This window comes from Nicrophorus vespilloides, unplaced genomic scaffold, assembly GCF_001412225.1.
Source record: "Nicrophorus vespilloides isolate i.1.1-1 unplaced genomic scaffold, Nicve_v1.0, whole genome shotgun sequence".
Taxonomy (NCBI): domain Eukaryota; kingdom Metazoa; phylum Arthropoda; class Insecta; order Coleoptera; family Silphidae; genus Nicrophorus; species Nicrophorus vespilloides.
In genome coordinates this window covers 1-24,854 of record NW_017095845.1, presented here as the reverse complement: position 1 = coordinate 24,854, position 24,854 = coordinate 1, and the positions used below count along the sequence as shown (strand labels likewise).

Genomic DNA, 24,854 nt, shown 5'->3' with positions numbered 1-24,854 from the left:
ATCTTATCAATATTAAATAAATGCAAAGAGAAATACACAAATTTAAACATCCATCGATGACTAAGTTAAATTTATGTCTGAATCACTTGTCCCACATAATGTAGCAGACGAAATACACATAATAATTCGCATCGGCGATTGCGTAAGAGTATTTTTGTATTTTCCCCGAAAATAAATCGGATCGCCGAACGATCCAAGGCGGCGCCACAGTTTCGTGTTTCAATTGTTTTTCGCGTTTTTCGTTTTTCTTTCTCTGAAAACGAACCCTGGTAATCGTGTCGTAATGCACGCTGGATGCATTCGGATCTTTCCTTCCTTCTTCCTTCTTTCTTTAACTCGACTTAACTCACTTTTATAAATACGCAAGGCGTCTCTCTATTCGTCAGTTAATCCGCGACCGGCGCACCGTGCCAATCCCAAAAACACCAACACTCTCGCCTAATACAAACAACATTTTATTATTTTGTGTGTGAATCCAAATCTTGTTTGCAACTAATCAAGAAAGAGAAGAAAAAAACGTAAGTTGAGAATGTTAATAATTTTTGTTATTCAACAAGAAGTTTATGAAAAACAAAAAAACAAAATTTTGTTATTAAAAAAACAATAGATAATTCTAATTAGTTTCCCTAATTATAACCTAATTTAGTTCAGTACGTGTCCGGACTGTTGTCATGTTTTGAGAGACTAGTGAACTAGATTTTGAACTTATCATTTTAATTGCCGATTTGAGATTGTAGAAAGAAATAAAATTTATATTTATATATATTTTTTGTTTGTTTTTTCGAGTAAGTAAATATTGTGTAATGAATCTGTGGAAGTTTTATCATACTAATTTTATAAGAATTTGAGATAATGAAATACAAACATTTAATCCTTGCAAACAATTTCTAATTCTTAAATTTTTAATTTTATTAATAATGTGAATAATGATTAAAAAAATATATAAAAATAGAAACAAAATTATACAAAATTCGTAAAAATTGCAATAATTTAGAAATAAGCCATTTATTTTCTATAGTTTTAGCTTTAATATGCATTTATAATTATAACTCTAACTGTTATAGCTTACTATAAATTTAATAAAACGTAAAATTAGTTTTTCAATTTTGCAAAATTTCTATTGTTCAAATTGGGAAAAAAAATACAACATTTGTAGATTTTTGAATAATTCAAATATGCATCATTTATTCTCTATAATTTTAGTTTTAATATGCATATTGAATTATAACTCTAACTATTATAGTTTACTAGAAATATAATAAAACGTAAAGTTAGTTTTTCGATTTCTGAAAATTTCATTCGTTCAAATTGGAAATAAAATTATACAAAATTCGTAGATTTTGGAAAAATTTAAATAAACACAATTTCTTCTCTATAGTTTTAGCTTTAATATGCATATTGAATTATAACTCTAACTATTATAGTTTACTAGAAATATAATGAAACGTAAAGTTAGTTTTTCGATTTCTCAAAATTTCATTCGTTCAAATTGAGAAAGAAAATTATACAAAATTTGTAGATTTTGGAAATAGTTAAATAAACACAATTTATTCTCTATAGTTTTACCTTTAATATGCATTTTTAATTATAACTCTAACTGTTATAGTTTACTAATATAATGAAACGTAAAATTAGTTTTTTCATTTCTCAAAATTTCATTCGTTCAAATTGGGATAGAAAATTATACAAAAATCGTAGATTTTGAAATAATTCAAATAAGCATCATTTATTCTGCATAGTTTTAGCTTTAATATGCATTTTTAATTATAACTCTAACTGTTATAGTTTACTAGATATATAATGAAACGTAAAATTAGTTTTTCGATTTCGCAAAATTTCATTTGTGTAAATTGGGATAGAAAATTATACAAAACGTGTAGATTTTGGAATAATTCAGATACGCACCATTTATTCTCTATAGATTAATCTTTATTATGCATTTTTAATTATAACTCTAACTATTATAGTTTACTAAAAATATAATAAAATGTAAAATTAGTTTTTAGATCTCGCAAATTTCATTCGTTCAAATTGGGAAAGAAAATTATACAAAATTTGTAGATTTTGGAATAATTCAAATACACACCATTTATTCTCTATAGTTTTAGCTTTAATATGCATATTGAATTATTACTCTAACTATTATAGTTTACTATAAATATAATGAAACGTAAAGTTAGTTTTTCGATTTCTAAAAATTTCATTCGTTCAAATTGAGAAAGAAAATTATACAAAATTTGTAGATTTTGGAAATAGTTAAATAAACACAGTTTATTCTCTATAGTTTTAGCTTTAATATGCATTTTTAATTGTAACTCTAACTGCTATAGTTTACTTGAAATATAATCAAACGTTAAATTAGTTTTTCGATTTCTCAAAATTTCATTCGTTCAAATTGGGAAAGATGTGTAGATTTTAAAATAATTTAAATAAACACCACTTATTTTTTATAGTTTTACTATTATGATAAAATTAAAATACTTGATTTTATAAAAATAAACAATGGAATTTTAAAAGCTAATTACGAGAAATAAATTAGATTCTAAAACTTGTTTATTTTTGTTATTAAGCTTTTATATTAATATAAAAATGTTTCTAAATATCTTTAATTTAGTATCAAAATATATTCACTGATGTAAACATGTGTTTTTATAAAAATATTTGCATGAATTTTTAATTTTGATAATCAATTATTAATTTGACTAAAACTGCATTACAAACTTATTATAAACTATTTAATTATTAGTTGAAATCTGAATGAATCAGTTATTAAGAAATTCCTTCAAATTTTGATCATTCATATGTGTTTTTTTTTGTTTCATAAATAACTTGATTATTTAGTGTAAATATAAACATTTTTTAATTTGCTGTAAACAAATCAACTTTTGAGATATAAATTTGCTAACTTCATTACTTAATCAAATTGAATATCGATTAATAACGTCTTTTTAATGTGTTTATTATTAGAAATTTACATTCCAAAGACTTTTTCGCTAAAATCTTCAGTTAAAACTGTCGATGCATCAAGAAGTCTGCGAATAAACAAAGCAATCACGGATAATTGCTTCTGCTTTATTTGACGTTAGCAAATTGCTTCCTACAAGCAATCAAATCACAAATACAATTACTTTTTTTCTATAAACATTATTTATACACACTCACTTCTTCGCTTCTTCATCTTTTTGCGTAAGGCACATCAATTACACGTGAATTATTGTTGTATGTAAATTCTGAACGAAGGCCAAGAAAAAAATAGAGAGAGAGATGAACTCGCGTACGTGAAAATATGTGTAGAGAATTCACGAAATTAGATTTTATTAGTTAGCAACTGCCGGCGAAATTCCCGTTGCATCAGATCTAAATATTCAAGTTCTTTTTTTTTGTTAATTTCTAACAAATAATGATATTATATGCAACTTTTAGTTATACTCTTTTAAAACTGACTATCAGTTCGAACCTATGACGTAACAATAAAAAACAAAATTGACGTCTAATGTCAGTTGTCAATCAGTAACAAATAGATCAAATCATATTCGCATTATTCCAATTTTAAACAATTCTTTTGAAATTTCGGTAAAAATATGCTGAAAATTTCAGTTAAACAATCAAGTTTTCAATTAATCAATTTACGTTAGAAACAGTAAAACTTTTGACGTCTAATGTCATTACATTGTCAGTTGTCAATTAGTAACAAACTGTTAAAACTGACAATCAGTTCGAACCTTTGACGTAATAATAAAAAACAAAATTTGACGTCTAATGTCAGTTGTCAATCAGTAACAAATAGATAAAATCGTATTCGTATTATTCCAGTTTTAAACAATTGTTTTGAAATTTTGGTAAAAATATGTTGAAAATTTCAGTTAATCAATCAAGTTTTAAGTTAATCAAATCACGTTAGAAACAGTAAAACTTTTGACGTCTAATGTCATTACATTGTCAGTTGTCAATCAGTAACGAACTGTTAAAACTGACTATCAGTTCGAACTTTTGACGTAACAATAAAAAAACAAAATTTGACGTCTAATGTCAGTTGTCAATCAGTAACAAATAGATCAAATCATATTCGCCTTATTCCAGTTTTAAACAATTGTTTTGAAATTTCGGTAAAAATATGCTGAAAATTTCAGTTAATTAATCAAGTTTTCAGTTAATTAATTCACGTTAGAAACAGTAAAACTTTTGACGTCTAATGTCATAACATTGTCAGTTGTCAATCAGTAAAAAACTGTTAAAACTGACTATCAGTTCGAACCTTTGACGTAACAATAAAAAACAAAATTTGACGTCTAATGTCAGTTGTCAATCAGTAACAAATAGATCAAATCATATTGGCATTGTTCCAGTTTTAAACAATTGTTTTGAAATATGCTGAAAATTTCAGTTAATCAATCAAGTTTTCAATTAATCAATTAACGTTAGAAACAGTAAAACTTTTGACGTCTTATGACATGTCATTCTGTAATAAATCATAAATCATATGGTCTATTTTTAAACGTTCGTTATTCAAATTCCAGTTCCAACAATTACACGTGAAGAGCATTATACGATAAACGTTTAACACTCCGCACGAATCCCCAGTACATTTGTCATCTTCTCGTTAAACGGAATTAATTGCTCCATTCATACATTCGTGATTCCTTTTCTTTTTTTTTCAAAACGTGCGGTCTCACAGTATGACACAATTGATGACTAAATAGTAAATATATAAACAAGCTACATATGGAAACATAAGAGAAACGATTGAAAAAAAAGAATAGAATAATCCAGAAACGTTGGCAATTGAAACAATCCACATGTTTCGTTTCCATGGATACAAAAAGTAAATATAAATGTATTTCAACTTTCATATGCAACTGTTGAAATCTATTAATAATTATTGCCACATTTTGATAAAAATTTCTATAAAATCGATAGTTTAAATGATTAATGTTAGTTAACAATGTAATAAAGGAAATAAATGGAAAATACTATATAATTTTCTTATCGTTAATCTGCGTTCATAATAGTAATTAGTAACGATTTGAAAGTCAGATGAGACGTTCAATATTAATGCATGCAAGCGACTGTCGTTTATTATTCAACGGACCGCTAAACTATTAATGAAGATAAGTTCAATTGTTTTCAATTCGTCGCTAGGAAACCATAAACTTATTATATAGATGATGCGTTTGTTTTGACTTTTGACTTTTGTTTTAACAATTTTTAATTGTCAAATTATTTGGGACATAATGATTAATTATAAACAAAATAATAAACTTTTCAGTCTACACACATTCAGCGATGATTTTTTATGGTTCTCATTAGAATATTAACATAACCTAATTAGAACAAAAATGGCTTCAAAACAAAACAGTGATGCTTCTTTCATGACACTCTTATACTTAAATTGTACAAAAATATGTTACCTTGACAACATAATTTATTTGTTATTTTATCTAAACATCATAAGACAACAACAAAAAAAATATCAAGAAATGTCAAGATTATTGCATTCTAATTATCAGATTTGCTATTGTTTCAACATTCCGCGCATACTAATTTATCGATTACGATTTGTAATTAGCTAATTATCAAATTCTTTGTCGTTTAGGAATCTGATTGAAAAAAAAAATAATAGCAAAGTAATTAAAGATATTTTTCTTGCATTCAAACAATCATCAATGTCACCGAAAGTATAATTAATTCAATGCTATTATAAAGTTTTTTTTTTTTGTAATTGATCATTTTTCATGAGAGATCATGAGACCAAAACGATCTTATTCGTTGTGGTTGTGAATTTGATTGCGTGTACATTCAGGCGATAATGCGATACGTAACCATATCTTCTTCAACAAGTTTTTTTTTTTTCGATGTTTTCTTTAGAGGTGAAGAAAAAGAAAAAATGGAGCCTTTGGAAGTTGAGATGACGGAATTCTATCCGCGTGACAATGCGCGTGAATCACGCACCGAAGAGTACGAGTTGGTCAACAATCCGGACGTGGCGACTCCGGTCTTCCGAAGAGGTTGCAACGTCGTCTTCGCCGTCCGCTTCACCAGAGATTACGACGAGGAACAGGACGTCGTGCGAATCAGCTTCGGATTCGGTTAGTTTGATCCAAAAAAGATGATTTCAAATTATTATTAATTGTTGTCGCTTCGTTAGGCGAGAAACCGCACGTGCTTCAAGGTACGCGCGCCATCCTTCCAGTCTTCCCCAACAAGAAAACATTGAACAACAAGAATCTGGACAGATGGGAGATGTGCTTGAACCAGCAGTACGGCAACACGCTGATGCTGACGCTCAGAATCCCGGCGAACGTTCCTGTAGGAATCTGGCACTGCTCCGTGCAGACGAACATCAAAGGCGATAGAACCAGGAGACAGGATCATCAGGTCGTTGAAGACATCTACATCTTGTTCAACCCGTGGTGTAGGGAGGACGGAGTCTTCATGGAGAGCGAGGACGAGTTGAAGGAGTACATCATGAACGAGACCGGAAAGATCTGGTGCGGAACGTTCAAGAATCCGAAAGGAAAGAAGTGGATCTTCGGACAGTTCGACGATGTTGTTCTACCGGCATCCGTGTTCCTCTTGGAGAAGGCCGGTATTCCTGTCACGGATCGCGCTTCTCCTGTCGCTGTCTCCAGGGCGATTTCAGCCATCGTAAGGATTATATCATCTTGCGATTATTACATAAGTATAATTAACATCATTTCAGATCAATTCTGTTGATGATAGCGGTTTGCTGGAAGGCAGATGGGACGGCCAGTACGAGGACGGAACTTCTCCGCACGCTTGGACCGGATCCACGGCCATCCTGGATCTGTACCTCGCAACCGGTGGTCAACCAATAAAGTACGGCCAATGCTGGGTCTTCTCCGCTGCGACGGTGACTGTTTGCAGAGCTCTCGGCATCCCCTGCAGATCCACCACCAACTACGTTTCGGCTCACGACACGAATTGCTCTTTAACAGTCGATAAGTAAGCAAAGAAAATCGAAACACATATCCAGATGCACGATTCTACTCTCGGTTTAGATATTTCGATCTGTTTGGAAATAAGATCGAGGAAGGTCCGGACGGCGCGAACGATTCCTGCTGGAACTTCCACGTGTGGAACGACGTGTGGATGACGAGACCTGATCTTCCTGCTGGTTACGGAGGGTGGCAGGTCATCGATGCGACCCCGCAGGAAGCAAGCGGCGGCATCTTCAGGTGCGGCCCGGCTTCGGTGGAGGCCGTCCGCAGAGGTGAAGTCGGGTACATGTTCGATACACCCTTCGTCTTCGCCGAGGTGAACGCGGATGTCTGCCACTTCCAAGAGGACGAAGAATCCGATTGGGGATTCAGCCGCACATCCGTCAACCAATACCAGTATGTAAATAACACAAATTCTAAATTTTGTAATTTAAATGTTAATAATAATTGCAGCGTTGGGAGAAGGATCATAACTAAAGCGATAGACGTGAACGATGATGATGGTGATTCGGATCTGTTGGACATAACGCGCTCGTTTAAGAACCCGGAAGGAACTGAAGCGGAGAGGTTGGCCGTTTACAACGCTGTTAAAGGAGTGCCGAAGGCGCAGCAGTTCTACGAGATGCCCAACAAGGAGGATGAAGACGTGTTCTTCGATCTGGTGGACATCGAATCGGTTCCCTTCGGGGAGAACTTCGATCTGGTGGTGAACATCCGGAACGAATCTGAAGAGACGAGGAATATAAGCGCCATCCTCTCCGCCTTCTCCGTGTATTACACCGGAGCCACGGCCAAACCGATCAAAAGGGCGCAAGGCGTCTTCGCCGTCAAAGCCGGTGAAACTGAAGTGCTCAGAGTGCACGTGAAGCGCGAAGAGTACTTGGACAAGCTCGTCGATCACAGCTTAATCAAGATCTACTCGATCGCGAACGTCAAGGAGACGCGGCAGACGTGGAGCGAGGAGGACGACTTCACACTGACGAAACCGACACTCAACATCGATCACGACTCTCCGTTCATCGTCGGAATGGAGTCGTGCGTCAGGTTCAGCTTCAGGAATCCCTTGGAGGATATGCCTCTGACCGAATGCACCGTCACCGTCGAAGGTCCGGGCCTCAGCAAGCCGAAGACCATCTCGAAGCCGGACGTCGGTCCCAGCGAGGTCGTCGAATTTTCCGAATTCTTCACACCGAAGCGACTCGGTCAGCGCTCCATCGTCGCCAATTTCAACTCCAAGGAGATTCAAGGCATCAACGGTTGCGCCACAGTCGCCATCGAATAAAGCATTTCCATCCAAAGAAAATCAATAACAGTCTAACAAATATATATTTTTTTGTATCCTTTTTTGTATTAAGTTCTATATAATATAGAATCCTTAGGTTAAATTTAACGCGAAATCTCAATAATATACAAATAAAATCAATACATCAAAACTTCAGACGAAAATCAATGGAATTATAGTAGAAACTTTTGTTAAAAATGTATCATTTCTCTCACAATACTTATCGTTAATTAATTTAGATAATATATATATTGTAGATTAATAAAAGTATGTAACTTATCTCGTTTATCTGTATTATGTGTAACAACAAAATATATTACGATTGTCTTATTATTAAATATTATTATTTTGTATTAATAAAAGAAATATAAGAAAATAATTTTTTAATTGTAAATTAATGAAATTTTAAATTTAAATTATTATTGATATAGGCAACCAGTGATGCTCGTATTTGAAATTATTAAAAATCGAGCCATATGTAACATAGTAATAACCTGTACTTAATTAGATAATTGAATTATTTATAGCTTTTCAATTTGTGACTCATGATTCGAGTGTATTCTAAATAAATGCGGGACGTGATCGTCTGTAACTTTTGAACTACCGGACGCGCCATCAATCAACGCGATTATTGATTTGGCAGAACTGACTGGAACTGACAGTAGGTTATTTACATGTTAGTGTTGTGTTTTTGCGAGCGAAGGGAGGGTGATGTTTTCATTATTAGCAGTTTAGCGGCGAAATAAGCGGTTTGAGTGCGTGATATTTATAGGAGGCCGAGAAGATGGACGAAGAAGTGGAAAGTTTCGATGTGTTCGAGGACGTAAACATCTCGGACTGCGAGGAGGATACGAGGAGCGAACTCAAGTTCGACGAAGGTAAGTTTCGTATCGCGAATCTGTGCGTTACAAAGGTTGATTGTGTGTTGATTTGGCAGTGATCGAAAGTGATGGGGAGAGGCTGAAACGTGAGAGGATCGCGGAGGCCCTAGCAGATGGCAACAGCAATCTGCAGACTTGGCAGAGGTTGGCTCTCGAGGAGCACGGATTAGTCAATGGTACGTGTAAATACTATTAATTGTGAGAATTGTGTTTACGTTATTTGTTTTTTTTTTAGATGATTTGCGGAGAGAGATTTGGCCACTTCTGCTGGAAGTTGATCCAACAGATTCAGAGAAAGTGCCTCTGCTGAGTGATCTGATCAATCATTGTGAATACAATCAGGTGGTGTTGGATGTGAACAGATCGCTGAAGAGATTTCCTCCAGGTAAATATTGTTGTTGTTGTTGGTTTCGTATTAATTAAAAACTCGCACGATAGGCATTCCTTATAAACAGAGGTTAGCTTTGCAAGATCAATTGACTGTGTTAATACTAAGAGTTATTATGAAATATCCACATCTCAGATATTATCAGGTGAGTTTCAGTCGTGTTAAATTGTGATTTTTTTACAATTGTGATGTTTTTAAGGGTTATCATGATGTGGCAATCACTTTCTTGCTGGTTGTTGGTGAGACTGTCTCGTTTAGAATTATGGAGAGGCTCAGCACGGATCATTTGCATGAGTGTATGGAGGCCACGATGGAAAAGACGTCGTACAGGTTGTCGTACATTTACCCGCTGATACAGAAGGTGGATAAGGATTTGTACAAGGTTATGGATGGGTAAATTGATCGAATCATGTGTGTAAATGTATGTTCTAATTGTATTTGTAATACTTGCAGAGCAATGCTGGGCACGATATTCGCCTTACCTTGGTACTTGACGTGGTTCGGGCACTCGCTGAAACGGTACAGCGATGTCGTCCGACTGTACGACTTCTTCCTCGCGTCTCCGCCCCTAATGCCAATTTACGCCGCCGCGTCATTGGTGATACACAGACGGGAGGAGGTTCTAGAAACAGGATGCGATATGGCCCTAATCCATTGTCTGCTATCGATAATCCCCGACGATATGGATTTCGAGGCGGTGCTGAGGCGTGCCTCCAAGCTGTACGTTAAGTATCCTCCGGAGAAGCTCGAATCGGAGGTCAAGATCCGCGTCAAACGAGAGTACGTATTCAATGATTTAATAATCGCTTTCCGTAAACTGCCACTGCTCATGAAAAAGCTTCTTCGCAAGCAACTAAAAAAGATCAAAAAATTAAATTTAACAAAATCCGCATTATAATTCACGCTTTAAAAACTCGTTTTATTTTGCAATCTCATTCGCACTCTTGTAAATATCGTGTGAGTCTGTGTGAGCTTTCCAATAAATGAATCTCTCGTCAGTGACGCGTTTTTTGCTCTTCACCACCTCGCCTCTGTTTGCAGGGCGGAGCGTCAGAAGAGGGAGGAGCGTCGCGTCAGGAGCCGCCTCAACAAGAACAAGACGGTGTGGAGGCGTGTCTACGGCTGCATCCCCGATTGGTTGTTCCTGCACTACCGCAACCGTTACGGCCTCGCGTTCGTCGCTGCGACAGTATTATTCGGGCTGTACGCCTACTTCCGCGCCGCCGACGACAACAACAACCTCCTGCACAGGTACATCCAATTGTTTACCGATTATCGGAACCAAGAACGACAATAAGATACATTTCGCACGAACACAAGAGAACAAGAAGAAGAAAGAAAAAAAAACAATAATTAATATAACCAAATCTACAACGAGAAGTATATATTTTTTTACGAATGCACTTGTTTCAGGGGTTTTTGGAATTCCTGACATTTACCAATTTCGGTAGATGTAAAAACAATGATGCATAACCGATTTTATACTAGTTTCTAAGCTTAAGTGAGGAGAGCTTCAGTACCAAAAAGAAGGTGGAAAAATATGAGAGATGAACGACGTTGTTGTTGTTGTTTTTTTTTTATTATTTGTTCATGTAATTCGTTGTCGTCTAGAATGGCTTTAATTATTATCATTACAATTATTATGTATCATTTTCGCAAGTGCGGATCTTGATGAGGAGGCATTTATTATTTAGTACGTCTTCAAAATTATTTCGTAATTGCTAAACACTCGACAAAATCGGTGTTTCAATTACTGAATTAACATTGATTTAAGTCAACTATATGTGTATAAATATAATTTATTGGTGATATGTATAATATAAGAAATAAACTCAATATATATATAAATGATATATGATTGTATTTATTAATTTTCTGCAACTTTTGTTACGTATGAACTTAATAATAATCTGTTGTTATAAGATTACAACAATTAACCCTTTCAATAGAATAACGGGAATTTAAATGAGTCTGATGTAGGCAACCCGTGTATTAGCTGTGTTAGTTGGGTTGCAAGTCGCGTGCATTTTCCAGCTCTGACTAATTTTCCTATAAAAAGAGGAGCCGGGCGATGCGTTTTGAAGGGTTTAAAGTCCTACGATTCGATCAGGGGGAGAATCGGCGATGAGTTTTCCGAGGACTCATTTCGGTGCTAACTTCAAGTGAGTGTTCCGTGGTCGTCGTCTCGCGCGCGCGGATCCGATGCAATCTAGTGCAAGAACATCAAGAAATATATCGAGCAGTAGTCTTTGGAAGTAAACGACCGTCGAAAGTGGACCCCGAAAGAAAAAAAAACTAAAAAAAAAACCGGAAAACTGATACAATTCGATCCTGCTGTAATCAAACATTTGCACCGTTCGATAAATGTGCAATTCCTGATTTACACGGAACCGTTGCGTCGATTGTATCATTTGTTTCGTTGCGCGTATTTTTTTTTTCAGTTTTTTTTTTCCTTCCTTCTGCCTTTCCTCTTTCAATTCCGTCCAGTTCCGTTGCTGTTCCGATTCGTGGATTCAATTGGAGACAGATAATAATAATCCGATAAAAAGTGAATCGATCTGAATCGGGATTTGGTTTTAGGAAGTGGGATTTAATTAATGGAATTGCGTCGTTGCAAGCAATCGAACGGCGGATTGTTGTGTTGTTGTAGTGGTAGAAGTAGAAAAACAGCTGACATTTGAGAAGATCCTAACCTCAATATTTCCGAAAAAGAAAGGACGCGTGTTAGCAAGCTCCATATTTCACTTCAGATATAAGGCCAGACTTTTATCAGAAACAAATCTGCAATATGCCATTATATGCATGGGTGAGTACGCTGTTCTACAATTAATTGAAGCATCGCGCGACTATTGCATCGGATGCATCTGAAATTCTCGACCAAGCGCGTACAGTTTATGCATGTATGTGTGTGTGTGTGTTTGCATATGGCTGTGTGTGCGTGAGTTTGATGAAAGAGACGCATTCTGATATAAATGAGTTGCAATGTTGATTTTTTGTTTGTTTTTTATTTATTTATTGTTTTTTTTTAATTGGTTTTTTGGATGTTTGATTGATTGCAGGGTGCAAACAGTTACGGACAACTGGGATTGGGTGTGAAGGCAGATGCACAGCTGGAGCCGAGGGAGGTGCACCTGGAGGGCACTGGACTGAGAGCGGAGAACATTGTGGAGATATCCGGGGGCGCCGGACACACCTTGGTGCTGGACAACAATGGGCATGTGTACTGCTGCGGATGGAACATGAAGGGACAGCTGGGTCTGTCCGATGATACCCTGAAGTTCGAGCAGATCGAGATCCTCGCCGGATTCAAAATAGTGCACGTGTCGTGTGGATGGGACTTTAGTTCGGCGCTGACCGCCTGCGGCAAGCTCTTCGTGTGGGGCAACAACGCCTACCTGCAGCTCGGCCTTTCGAAGAGCATCACCTGCACGGGAATCCCGTCGCGCCTTCACGTCTCCCAGAAGCTCGCGACCGGCTTCACGAGGGTGAGCTGCGGTCTGCGACACATGGCGATGATCACGAAGGAGGACGCGATGCTGGTGGCAGGCACCGGCAGCAAGGGCCAACTGGGCATAGGTGACGATTACAATGATGATGGGTACATGAGTATATCGAAGGTGCCCGATCTGGAGGGCGTCAAGTCGATAGCGGCTGGACAGAACCACACGGTCTGTCTGAAGAGCGACGGCACCGTCTTGACCTGGGGCGAGAACAAGCACGGTCAACTGGGACTGGATTCGGCGAAGGCGAACATCTTCGTGCCCACCGAGATCTTCAGCGACGAGTCGTTGGAGCAGGTGGCCGCTGGTTGGACGCACACGGCGGCCCTCACGAGCTCCGGCGAGGTGTACACCTGGGGTCGCAACTCGTACGGTCAGCTCGGCGCTCAGCATGCCGTCTCCCATAAACCGGAGAAGATACCGGCGTTCCGTGACGTGGTGCAGCTGAGCTGCGGCTCCGAGCACAATCTCGCCGTCAGCAAGGACGGTAAGCTCTTCACTTGGGGCTGGAACGAGCACGGTAACTGCGGCACCGACGACACCGACAACGTCTTCAAGCCCAAACAAATCCTAGCCAATAAAAAGGTCAAGCTCGCCTTCGCATGTATAGGTCATTCGTTCGCGATCGTCGAATAACGAAAACATTCTATTCATCTACTTTATTATCTTAATTACGATATTTTCATGTTCATATTATTAAGTATTTTTATAATGATTTAATTAGTGTATTCTGTATTTTTATAATAAAATATGATACATGTACATATGTTATTCGATTCGAACACACACATATATAAACACACACAATTCTGGCAAATTGCAATAACTGTAACAGCAAGAAAGGAAAAGAAGGAGGCTGGGAAAGACATAAGGACGAGCAAGAAGCACAAGCAAAGATTAATGATGGATGGACACAAAACACATGAAAATACATCTCCAATTAGATAACAACAACAACGTACGATTCAACAGCAAGCAAACACCAACATCATCTTACAAACACACACACACACGTACACATAGAAAAAAAGACAATCGAAAAACGCGCGAGTGCGGGGGTGAATTATTACTTAATGTGATGCATGTACATACATAAATATTTCTATATATATATATACGAGCGGGTGTTTCTAGCAATTCTTATATGTATATATACATAAATACAATTGGCATACGAATTATAAAAATACATCTATCTATATACAGGACGTAAAATAAAGATAAGGTAAAAACAACAAACAAAACAAGCGAGCAATCAATTTCTACGAGGCGACCACCGCAAAAGCAACGCAATCTTTGACCCAATTTCCCATCGTTCTTAAACCCAGACACACACACATCCACTTTACAAGACACCTGTTTTTTCAGCCTTACTACTATTATAATCATCTAATCGTTTTTCCGATCTGCATAACAAACTACAAATTTTTAATATAATTATAATAATGGTTTAGAAAAGTTTACAAGTAGAGATATATAACGAAAGACAAAGTTTCGTTTTTATTGTGCACTCATAATTTACTTCAAATTGATTTTGTAAATTCTGTATAATAACAATATGTTCATAACACTAAATTAAATGTAATAGTCGAAGAAAAAAAAGAAAGAAATGTTAATTAGGTCAAATTAAATTATATAAAAAATGTTATGAATTTCGAATTGATTGATTGAATTGAATCCACCTGTAGATTAGATAATGAAATAGCAAAAATATATATATTAATTAAATCATTCAGAATTTTGTAAAGTTTGGATTATGTAATTATAATTTATGTAAAGTAAACGATTTTTTTTATTTATTTTGCATGTAAGAATATATATAAATGTCTTTTTTTTTTTATTAAAATTATGAAACAACAACAATAACAAAAGTATCATCGGGCAATGCAGAGTGGGCGTAAACTGTGTGAAACAGAAGAATGCACCCTCGTCGCCTAGTTATGTAAACAATCGATTCGCGTCAGAGGCAGCTGCTATTTTTGTTTGTATCGTAGCAACAGCAGCACGTTGACATTTCGAAAAATGTTGAACCGCATGAAGAACATTAACAGGTGAGTTATTTCTATTACGCGAAGCGCGCGCTCTCTAATTGAACGGCAATAGAAGCCAGTCTGTTAATTGAAAACGATAACTTGTGCGCGAAAATGCGAATTCCATCGCGTCGCGGATTTCGCTTCACCTTTTTTCCTCTGCAATTGTTGTTTATTGCGTGCAAAGGCCACTCGATATCCTCTGACCCGATTTAGTTATTGATAATGTTAGCAGCACGCAACAAGAAGCGCGCTTCTCCATATATTATTTATGTTGTAGTTCTTGTTTTTGTTTGTTTGTTAGCGAGCAGGAGGCGAAATTCATTCAAGACAGGATTGCCTCAGTGGAAAGGAATGTCGCTTGTCTCAGCCAAGGGTTCGGCGCGTATTCGCGAAAGGCCGCCCGTCTCCGCGATAAAAACGACGAACTGGCCAACGCGGTTCTAGCGTACTCCGAATCCGAAGACATCAACAAGAGTCTGAGTCAAGGGTTGTCCAAGTTTTCGGATATTCTGAGCGCAGCAGGAGGATACGGCGATAAGCGCGTCCAGAACATAGAAACGAAGATCGTGGCGGAGCTGGCGCAGTACGAGGGCATCTGCAAGAATGCCAAGGATGAGGTCAAACAGATCTTCGTGGTGAGGGACAAGGAGGTGGCGCGAAAGAAGGCGCTGGATAAGGTGCGCGATAAGAACCCGAGGAATCGACAACAGATCGTAAGTTTAAGATCTTAATAAACTGAAAATCTTAAGCCTTGTTTGTCAGGTGCAAGCGGAAACTGAGCTAGTGCAAGCGACTTCGGAAGTCATCAAGACCATGCACGGTTTGGAGGAGGAAATCACAACGTTCGAGCGGCAAAAATTGCACGACGTCAAGGCAATCCTGTTGGATTTCGTTTCCACCGAGCTCGGGTACCACGCGAAAGTCTTAGAACTGCTCACCGAAGCCTACAACGAGATCTATAGGATCGACGAGCAATCTGATCTAGAGGTAGTTGTTCTATAGAATTCATCCAATGAACGTACACGTACACACATTAAGTGGGCGTCGCAGACTGATTGATTGTTAACTTGATTTGTTGTTATTATCAGGACTTTCTTAAAATAACCGGAGAAATGGAATCGGTAAACTCTGATTGGTTCACGGAAATAACAATGGGTGGAGCGTTACGTTAATTGCTTTTGCGTTGGTTTTTTAGGAGTTCAAGAAGTCTTTGCGTTTACCTGACACGATCCCGCATTCCGGCAAAAAGAGCCACCGCAACCGCTCTTTGGGTTCTCTCAGCTCGATCTTCTCAACGCCTAGAAAGAAATCCGCTGGTATTAATGGTAATGCATCGAAAACTGTTCCGATTTCCACTAAATCTTAACCTGCTTCAGGTCAACAAAGTCTAGCATCGAAAAGGCATTTGTCAAGGAGCGAGAATGAGGTGAACAGGGAGGATTCGGAAAGCGATTCAGTGGAGAGCGAAGAGGACGAGGATCCGTTCATCGCCAAGCAATACACGAAATAGTCTTTATCATTACAGTTTGTTTCGTTTTTTTTTTTTTTAATAAACAACATAAAATGTACAAATATAAATTATAAATATGTCTAAGGTGGCTTACATTGTATGTTCACTTGCGAACATAAATTTTTTGGATGTGAATATGTTAAGTGTGTTCTGTTCTCACTTCTCTGCACCCTCAACTCCGGCCTGAGTCATCAGGTCTCCGATGTTCTTCTCCAGATCATCTATGCGTGTGCCCATCTCATCGATCCTATTCAATATCTGATCCGACATGTTCTGGAACTTCTCCTGTATTGTTTGCAGCAGAGTCTGCACCTGAAACACCACCCAATTAGTAAAAAAAAATAAACGTGAATCTGTAGCATCTACTCACATATTGGGTTAGCTCTTGAACGTTCTTCGGATCGTTCGTGGTGGCGGTCACGAAGTTTTCACCGTCGTCGCTCATCTCTACTTTATTATCAACCATCTCACAACGGAACCACAGTGAGTGAAAGTTAGTTTCAGTTAGTTTACCACCCCCTGAAATACACCTTTTGTTTTTTCAGGAAATATCAGATGTGTAAATATTGGTGGTGGGGGGAGAAACTAACAAACAACGTTGCCAGTTCTATTTCACAAACTTTGCATCCCTTTTAGATTCCCACTGCTAGTCTTAAGTACAATAAGTTTATTATACAGTTTACCTAAACTATATACAGTTTAGATTAAGTTTAATTTAACATATAGTATTATCAATGAACATTGTGTTGCATAACTTGTACCAGAAAAATGAATTATTTATTATATGTAATTAATTAATGAGCATCGTCGTTTAATTATAATTAAGAGAAAATGTAAATGGTTGCCATTTTAAACCAAATTTGAAAACAATGGTCTTTGATGAAAGTTTGGTTGCATACTTTCCCCGTTTATATAACAGGTGGATTGCGTAAAGAGCGGATGAGTAATAATAATAATATACATATTCTGTTTGAATTAGCATACTTTTCGTAAATGAATCATCTGTTTGCGTATAAGGATATTTTGGAAGCGGCAACGAAGCTTTTATGGACAAAGTTTGATCGAAATTCGATGCGCTTCGTGAGCTGGTACCAAAGATAATGATGAATTATGCTATCTATTGGTAGCGTGTCCAAGGCAATTTGAAACACCAAAAAGAAATGATGTTTCTTCACGAATCGATGATGCCTCTAGTTACGCAATCCTCCGTTATTATGTAATAATTATTTATAAAAAGTATTCGGAAAAAGGTCAAGCGGATCCATTCACTTCTTCGCCTCATCATCTATTCATTCATTCATCGCTAATGTATTCGAAACCGTTTACGGTGTTTTCCTTAACCTTAAACATGGAACATATGAAGTGAACGCTCGGTATTCCTGCAGGAAACTCTTAGATGTGATCCGTAAAACTTGTAGCGCTTTTAGTTTAGATTATTGTAAACACGATGTTCGAATCTCTTTTCGTGTTGTGTTTGGTCGCTGCGTCCGGCGCCGATTACGCCTCCATCAATCTTCCGTCTGAACATCTGAGCGCGTTCTTCTCGAACAACGAAGCCCTGAGAGATGAGTGTCTCGAGGATGAGGATTGTCCTTACAAGGATTACGTTGAGGAGACAAAATGTTGGGGCTACGAGGATAAGTGTGAAGAGGAGAGGAAGTACTTGAGACCAGAGTGTCCGGGGGACCATAGGGGTTGGGTCAAGACGAAGGCGGATCAGGGGAGGACGTTCGACACGCAGGCTGATTTCGGGTACGTGAAGCAGCAGATGAAGGAGATGATGGTTCTGTGTGAGCCAATGTTTCCCGATGACAGCTCTCTGGAATGCTCTGAGCATCTGAGGTTCTGCAGAGGAAGAAATTTGATGATGAACTTCACGGCGTTGGCGCAGCGCGACGAACCTTTGCGTTATAAAATGGACGTGCTGAAGATGGGCGAAATTGGTAATCTCACTCCGTTCATTTTTGTTCTTTTATTGAAGAGATGTTTTCTTGTAGGTGGTTACTGCGATTTGTATCAGGAACGTTTGAACGAGAATTTGGATCATATGAGCCCTCTGCAAAGTTGGGCGCCAGAGATGCGGTTCTTCACGAGATTGAACGAGAGGCCCATAGTGGAAGGCAGCTGCGACGTGGTAATTGAGAAACCGACGTTCATCATGAAGATCGACGCAAGTGAGTAGTTCTTTGCATCCAGACTCCGGCTGCACGCTCCATTCCGTTTCGTTCCAGTAGTCAACATGTACCATCATTTCTGTGACTTCTTCAATCTGTACGCGTCGCAGCACTTGAACGCGACAGAAGCCGGTGCCTTCTCCACGGACATCCACATACTCGTCTGGGAGACGTTCAACTATCAATCAGCGTTCGAGGCAACCTTCGAGGCTTTCACCGAGAACCCCATTTGGGATCTGAAGACTTTCCGCGGAAGAACGGTGTGCTTCAAGAACATCATATTTCCGTTACTGCCACGTATGATCTTCGGGTTGTACTACAACACGCCCATCATTTACGGGTGTCAGAACAGCGGTCTGTTTAACGCGTTCTCGAAGCACGTGCTGCACAGATTAAGAATTCCGCAGGTTAAGCGAACCGACGCTAAAGTCAAGATCACGCTGCTGTCCAGAGACACGAAGTATAGGAAAATATTGAACGAAGCGGAATTGGTGGAGGCGTTAGAGAGGAATGAAGAGTATTCGGTGGAGAGGGTCGTGTTCAACAAGGAGATCAGCTTCAAGAAGCAGCTGGAAGTGATCAAAAATTCGGATGTCCTCATTGGTATCCATGGGGCGGGACTAACGCACGCCCTCTTCTTACCCGATTGGGCCGCAGTTTTCGAATTGTAATATATACATATTGAGATTCAGACAATCTAGAATCATCTAAATCGGGACATGGAAGGAAAAATAATTATAAAAAATGATCTGAATTATTTTTTTTTTTATAATTTCGTGCTTTGATGAATCTAGATTGAAATGAAAGCAAACATTCTATATATATATAATAATGTTGTTTACGAAATTGCAGGTACAATTGTGAGGATGCCAATTGTTACATGGATCTGACGAGATTGCGCGGCTTGAAGTACGTGACCTGGGAGGACGACTCGAAGTTGTTCGCCGAGGACGAAGGGACGCACCCGGAGGGCGGGGCGCACGCGAAATTCACCAATTACTCGTTCGACGTGGACGAGTTCGCGCGATTGGTCGCCAAAGCTGCAGATTACGTGAAGAAGCATCCCGGATTCGTGGAGAGTTTGGAGGGCGTGGAGTACAGCAGCGTCGGCAGCGCGGAACCGATAGAGTACGACGAATCGTACGATTTCGACTTAAGAGACGAACTCTGAAGTGTGCCATTAACAAATCTCGAATCTCTTATTAACTTGTGATAACTTTATACTCTTTATAATTTTAGTTTTATTTTTTTAACGTGTAACAGACAGACGACGAAATTCGTCACCGTCATATAAATAGTCAGTATTAACAAGCTGTAGGGGTCGGTGATGCTCTTGGTTTTGAATACGATGTTGACGAATCCGGTGAGGAGGTTGGCGACGAGGAAGAACGTGAGGCCGTTGTAGTTGATGGCGTCGAAGATGAACGGCACGTGGATGACGTTCTCGACGTTGGTGTAGAAGAAACGTAAGAAGTTCTCGAGGAAGTAGTAGAGGGTCGTCATGAGGACGCCGATGAAGAGGACCCAGAGGCAGTAGGTGCTGTTCGCCAGGCACCGCGAAATGTTGAACCAAGAGTGTAACAAAACAGTGCAGACCGCCACGAATAAAACGCAACTAAACAGCTCACCCAAAAGCCTAGTCTTCTGTTTATTCCTGCCGTGCAGGACGAACCCGAACGCGACCGAAAGAAAGTACAACCCGACGTATCCTATCGAAGACACCACACCTTCCCGGTTCGCTTCCAGAAAATTACTGCGCGCCGCTCCACTGAAAACCCAATCCTCTAAAACCCAGTAGAGACCGGCCTGGTGGAGCCCCAGCACCGCGAATCCCAAAATCGCGCAACTCGTGAAACTATTCCTAATAGGTAACATGATCAGCGCACTTACTAGCTTTGTCACCGCCAGCGTGATGAAGAAGTTCCAATGCACCCCGTACTCGGTAACGCTCACATGGTAATCAATCTCGTGCGTGATCACGAACCTCAGCACCCCAATCACCAGCAAAGGTAACACGTTCAAGATCGTCTTCAGCAAAGTCCCCTTGTGACCGCGAATCTCCGGCGCGACGATCCCGTTCGCGTACACGTACAGTCCGACACCCACATCCATCAAGCTGATTCCATACTTTTTCGTCTTGTGGAACTGATTCGGAAACAGCTTGAAATCAATTCCAAGTATGGCGACGGCGGTCAGCACGTTTATCGTAGATCTCGCGTTCGTCACGAAACTCTTCCTCCCCAAATCCGACCCATCATCCTTCACAACCTCTCGAAAGGCATTGATCATGCCCCTCGTACCAAAGCACAGCCCCACACTGAGCAGGGCCAATCCCAGACTGACTTTATCCACGTAAGGGAACAGCACTGTTGTCATTAAGATCACCGGCAGAGTGATTGCAAACAAATCCAGCACAAATCTCTTCACGTAATCCTTCCTCGAGAACAGAGCAGATGACACATTGACAGAGATGTATGTGAGCAGGAACGATGGCAGGATGACCGAGAGCGTTTCCAGGGCATCATGTGCGTGATCCCAATGGGGTATTGTTGACCTGCAACATTTGGTAATAATAACAAGCAATGAGTGTCGGTTAGTTAATCCACTGTTAGTTAAGCTGAGCTCACATTGTGCAAATAAACTAAACTAAACATCATCCAAAATCAATACAAGAGTATCTTATCTTATCTAGTTCCAGCATACATTCGGTGATCAGAGATTGATGATAAAAATAAACTATGCTCTCATTTTGGATGACCTTATTTACAATTATGATACAATAGATAAATATAAATAATTCAGCAATTATTACTCACCAATTTGTCAGGAAGATGTCTTCAGCGAAACAAACTTGATAATTCTTCATCTTCAAAATATCCTCTATTTACATACAGCTAACATTTTACTTGCACAACGATGATATAACTCAGAAGGCTTTGCTCATGGTAACGCAAAAAAATTTGAAATTTCCATCATCAACAATGATCCTTTAACCTAAAAACTTTACAAACAAATTATACAAAACGACTAAAACCGCTTACCAAATCAAGACCAATGCAACAAACCGACGCTTTTATCTTGAATTATATTAGAAATTTATATAATTCCAATTATTATACAAATAAAACAAATGCACTAATAACATAATGATTCACTTTAATCAAGACTACCAACTGCAAATAATAAGAATTTGCAATTCACGAAGCAATAATTTTCAATGATTTTCATACAAAAATCTAATTGTTAAGGTTTAAATACGAAATGCCATCATTTAATTTAAAGAAAATTCTTAGGAAAAGCTAAGAATGAATGATCGAATCAGGTTGGTAAACTGTTATTTTCTTTGAGAAATTTAAAAGTTTGAATTAGTTTTACTTCATAAACTGCAAACATTCAAATTGCAATTAACGGTTAATATCTTGTATTCTTTTGGACGCAGTTTATTCTTAAGATATCTATAATTTGACTTTACATTGATTGTTATTCGTTAATTAAGATTTTTTTTTTATTAATTTATATAATTCCAATTATTATACAAATAAAACAAATGCACTAATAACATAATGAATTCACTTTAATCAAGTCTACCAATTGCAAATAATAAGAATTTGCAATTCATGAAACAATTAATTTTCAATGATTTTCATACAAAAATCTGATTGTTAAACTTGAAATAGGAAATGCCATCATTTAATTTAAAGAAAATTCTTAGGAAAAGCTAAGAATGAATGATCGAATCAGGTTGGTAAACTGTTATTTTCTTTGAGAAATTTAAAAGTTTGAATTAGTTTTACTTCATAAACTGCAAACATTCAAATTGCTTGTATATCTTGTAATCTTTTGGACGCAATTTATTCTTAAGATATCTATAATTTGACTTTACATTGATTGTTATTAGTTAATTAAGATTTTTTTTTTATTAACAACTACATTGAATTATATATCATTTATTAGATAATTGGATTTTATTGCTTTGTTAATTTGAGCATTTATAATATAGGTGAACTGTTTGTTAAATGTTTGTGTAAGTACGGGGAATGAATATTTGATTTTCTTTGGTTGGACGATCAAATTCTGATAATTGCACTGGACGAACAGTTTAGAGTTTAATTGGTCGTGTAATTGAGGTGACAAATTTGTTCGGGATGAATAATTGAAATGTGGGACGATAGATGGTAGTTGATCGCGCAAACTTTCTTGTAATTACCTTTAATTGGCGACGTTGGGTCAGTATAAAATGTGAACGAATCGTGGAGGAGTGAAGTCTTTTCGGACATCGAAGATGCAGTACGAGTATCTGAAGAAGAACGTGGTTATTTTGAAGTTAATGTCGATGTACAAAACTGATGCCCGATGGAATTGGTTGCAAACTCTCTTGTACTATTGTTGGCGTACGATCTGGTACTATTCGCTGCTGAGCACGGTTTTCTACCTGATCTTGGAGATCGCGCTGAACGAGAGCAAACAGGATATGACGTACATAAGCATCAGCTTTATGCACTTAGGTTTATTAATTTAGATATTTAAACTGAGTGCAAGACTGGATTTTTTTGCTTCTTTTGCAGGTCTTTTTGCGAGCATCTCGATCAGAACGATGCATTTCATCTTGAACTTGGACACCGCCGAGAAGCTGATCCAAAAGATTCGAGAAGAGTTTCAGCCCGGCACCAAACTGGCCAATCGACCCGTAACCATGGAGGCCACGTACAGATGGTGCGAGAGGTTCTTCACGGTGTGGACGGCCTTCGTGATCTTCGCCGGGCTTATGATGGCCGTAGCCGTCGTTCTGAATCCTGAAAGGTTTAAATAAATAGCGCAATGAATAATGATAAGTATAGTTTTTAAGTAATGTTGTGCAGGGAGATGGTGCTACCCGTGTGGACGTTCTACGATTGGAAGACGACTCCAGCGTACCAGATAACAATTTTCCTGCAGACCATGTCGCAGCTGAACATGGTCATCTCGTTCTCCAATCTGGATCTGCTGAGCATGTGCTTCATGGTTCTCTCGGCCGAGCAGTTTCGCATCCTGGCCGCAGACTTTGCGAGCACCGTCGAAGACGCTTTTCGCGCTTGCGGCTGCTCACAGAAGCAGCTCGAAGATTTAGATATGAACGTCGATGCAATCGTTCGCTCTAGCAAATTCCAACGTCGTCTCCGGCAGAACTTCAACGGTTGCATCGAACAACATCAGAAGCTGTTGAATCTCTTCACCGCTTACCAGAGATTCGTCTCGCCCAACCTCGTCATCGAAGTGTACTTCAATTACATCTACATGATCTTCACGCTCTACGTCTTCGTCGCCGTAAATTAACTCAAATCGCTTAAACAACTCCTCGATCGTTTTTTTTCTTCTTCAGACATCCGACACCAGTTTGTACTTGGGACTAAGCCAGTACTGTCTGGGCAGCGTTCTGCAAATCTATTTGCTTTGCTATTTCGGGCAGCAGCTCTCCACCAGCGTCGAAGAGATGAGACTCGCCCTGTACACCGTCCCTTGGTACGTCGTGAACAACAAGAGTTTCCTGCAGAACTACCACATAGTCTTGATGCGCATGAAAAGACCGGTGAGGATCGTCGCCGGAAAGATCCTACCATTGGCAAACGACACTTTCCTCGAGGTAACCAATCAAACCAATTGCAACTTGATCGTAATAATTAATTACATTAAATAAATGATTACAGTTCATGAAGAAAGCCTTCTCGTCCTTCACCGTCCTCAGGCAGATGCAATTGAAATAAATTACTTTAACTGTAGTTTACTATCTCATTAATGCAGTGGTTTCCAAACTTGAAGTTACTACGCCTCCGTCCCTTTCATAAAAGGAACGCGCATTACAGCAATATGGATATGAGCACAGGAATGTATCTATACTGCTACATTCAGCTTTCATATGCATCTTTTGGATTCAATCTATGTATTATAGTTTTCGAGAAAATCAATAAAATGTAAAAACACTGCTTTTTCGAGCATTTTTTAAATTTTGAACACGAATTACAGCCAAACGGATAAAACCACAGTAATACATCAATACTTGCTGGATTCCCCAAACATTCAGCTTTCATATGCATTTTTTGGATTCAATCTATGTATTATAGTTTTCGAGTAAATCATTGAAATGTAAAAA

The 24,854-nt window shown here is 38.2% G+C and overlaps 8 protein-coding genes across 14 annotated transcripts; 6 read left to right on the top strand and 2 right to left on the bottom strand.

Moving 5' to 3' along the window:
* The first annotated feature begins 372 nt into the window (after positions 1-372).
* Positions 373-8,429, top strand: LOC108566682 (hemocyte protein-glutamine gamma-glutamyltransferase-like). The gene is made up of 6 exons (XM_017926678.1): positions 373-518; positions 5,866-6,086; positions 6,146-6,645; positions 6,701-6,963; positions 7,020-7,355; positions 7,413-8,429. The coding sequence occupies exons 2-6, from the start codon at positions 5,885-5,887 to the stop codon at positions 8,239-8,241; spliced, it is 2,130 nt and encodes a 709-aa protein (XP_017782167.1). The 5' UTR covers positions 373-518; positions 5,866-5,884; the 3' UTR covers positions 8,242-8,429.
* Positions 8,430-8,861: 432 nt separating this feature from the next.
* LOC108566559 (TBC1 domain family member 20) lies at positions 8,862-11,328 on the top strand. 2 transcript variants are annotated; one of them, XM_017926530.1, is made up of 8 exons: positions 8,862-9,119; positions 9,179-9,298; positions 9,358-9,507; positions 9,561-9,655; positions 9,710-9,903; positions 9,964-10,290; positions 10,552-10,761; positions 10,924-11,328. In XM_017926530.1, the coding sequence occupies exons 1-8, from the start codon at positions 9,026-9,028 to the stop codon at positions 10,940-10,942; spliced, it is 1,209 nt and encodes a 402-aa protein (XP_017782019.1). In that variant the 5' UTR covers positions 8,862-9,025; the 3' UTR covers positions 10,943-11,328. The 2 variants fall into 2 exon arrangements, with proteins under 2 accessions (XP_017782019.1, XP_017782009.1); XM_017926520.1 differs by lacking the exon at positions 10,924-11,328 and having other exon boundaries at positions 10,552-10,886.
* A 223-nt stretch (positions 11,329-11,551) lies between these two features.
* On the top strand, positions 11,552-14,245 carry LOC108566673 (ultraviolet-B receptor UVR8). The gene is made up of 2 exons (XM_017926664.1): positions 11,552-12,316; positions 12,570-14,245. Exons 1-2 carry the CDS (start codon positions 12,299-12,301, stop codon positions 13,644-13,646), a joined length of 1,095 nt encoding a protein of 364 aa, XP_017782153.1. The 5' UTR covers positions 11,552-12,298; the 3' UTR covers positions 13,647-14,245.
* A 625-nt stretch (positions 14,246-14,870) lies between these two features.
* On the top strand, positions 14,871-16,561 carry LOC108566615 (protein FAM92A1). 3 transcript variants are annotated; one of them, XM_017926613.1, is made up of 6 exons: positions 14,871-15,061; positions 15,345-15,756; positions 15,806-16,030; positions 16,132-16,164; positions 16,239-16,359; positions 16,420-16,561. In XM_017926613.1, exons 1-6 carry the CDS (start codon positions 15,033-15,035, stop codon positions 16,551-16,553), a joined length of 954 nt encoding a protein of 317 aa, XP_017782102.1. In that variant the 5' UTR covers positions 14,871-15,032; the 3' UTR covers positions 16,554-16,561. The 3 variants fall into 3 exon arrangements, with proteins under 3 accessions (XP_017782102.1, XP_017782095.1, XP_017782109.1); XM_017926606.1 differs by having other exon boundaries at positions 16,239-16,368; XM_017926620.1 differs by lacking the exon at positions 16,132-16,164 and having other exon boundaries at positions 16,239-16,368.
* Positions 16,562-16,614: 53 nt separating this feature from the next.
* On the bottom strand, positions 16,615-17,150 carry LOC108566638 (heat shock factor-binding protein 1). 2 transcript variants are annotated; one of them, XM_017926638.1, is made up of 2 exons: positions 16,924-17,150; positions 16,615-16,859 (listed from the first exon to the last, which is right to left on the bottom strand). In XM_017926638.1, the coding sequence occupies exons 1-2, from the start codon at positions 17,017-17,019 to the stop codon at positions 16,710-16,712; spliced, it is 246 nt and encodes an 81-aa protein (XP_017782127.1). In that variant the 5' UTR covers positions 17,020-17,150; the 3' UTR covers positions 16,615-16,709. The 2 variants fall into 2 exon arrangements, with proteins under 2 accessions (XP_017782127.1, XP_017782120.1); XM_017926631.1 differs by having other exon boundaries at positions 16,615-16,865; positions 16,924-17,146.
* A 288-nt stretch (positions 17,151-17,438) lies between these two features.
* LOC108566587 (EGF domain-specific O-linked N-acetylglucosamine transferase) lies at positions 17,439-19,988 on the top strand. Of its 2 annotated transcripts, none has more exons than XM_017926572.1 (4): positions 17,439-18,496; positions 18,551-18,727; positions 18,788-19,394; positions 19,580-19,988. In XM_017926572.1, the coding sequence occupies exons 1-4, from the start codon at positions 18,001-18,003 to the stop codon at positions 19,896-19,898; spliced, it is 1,599 nt and encodes a 532-aa protein (XP_017782061.1). In that variant the 5' UTR covers positions 17,439-18,000; the 3' UTR covers positions 19,899-19,988. The 2 variants fall into 2 exon arrangements, with proteins under 2 accessions (XP_017782061.1, XP_017782053.1); XM_017926564.1 differs by having other exon boundaries at positions 17,441-18,496; positions 18,785-19,394.
* On the bottom strand, positions 19,886-21,841 carry LOC108566603 (uncharacterized protein At4g17910-like). Of its 2 annotated transcripts, XM_017926594.1 has the most exons (3): positions 21,769-21,841; positions 21,544-21,714; positions 19,886-21,281 (listed from the first exon to the last, which is right to left on the bottom strand). In XM_017926594.1, the coding sequence occupies exons 2-3, from the start codon at positions 21,591-21,593 to the stop codon at positions 19,955-19,957; spliced, it is 1,377 nt and encodes a 458-aa protein (XP_017782083.1). In that variant the 5' UTR covers positions 21,594-21,714; positions 21,769-21,841; the 3' UTR covers positions 19,886-19,954. The 2 variants fall into 2 exon arrangements, with proteins under 2 accessions (XP_017782083.1, XP_017782074.1); XM_017926585.1 differs by having other exon boundaries at positions 21,544-21,788.
* A 1,168-nt stretch (positions 21,842-23,009) lies between these two features.
* On the top strand, positions 23,010-24,468 carry LOC108566554 (odorant receptor 83a-like). The gene is made up of 5 exons (XM_017926507.1): positions 23,010-23,232; positions 23,293-23,527; positions 23,587-24,031; positions 24,087-24,347; positions 24,412-24,468. Exons 1-5 carry the CDS (start codon positions 23,010-23,012, stop codon positions 24,466-24,468), a joined length of 1,221 nt encoding a protein of 406 aa, XP_017781996.1.
* The last annotated feature ends 386 nt before the right edge of the window (positions 24,469-24,854 follow it).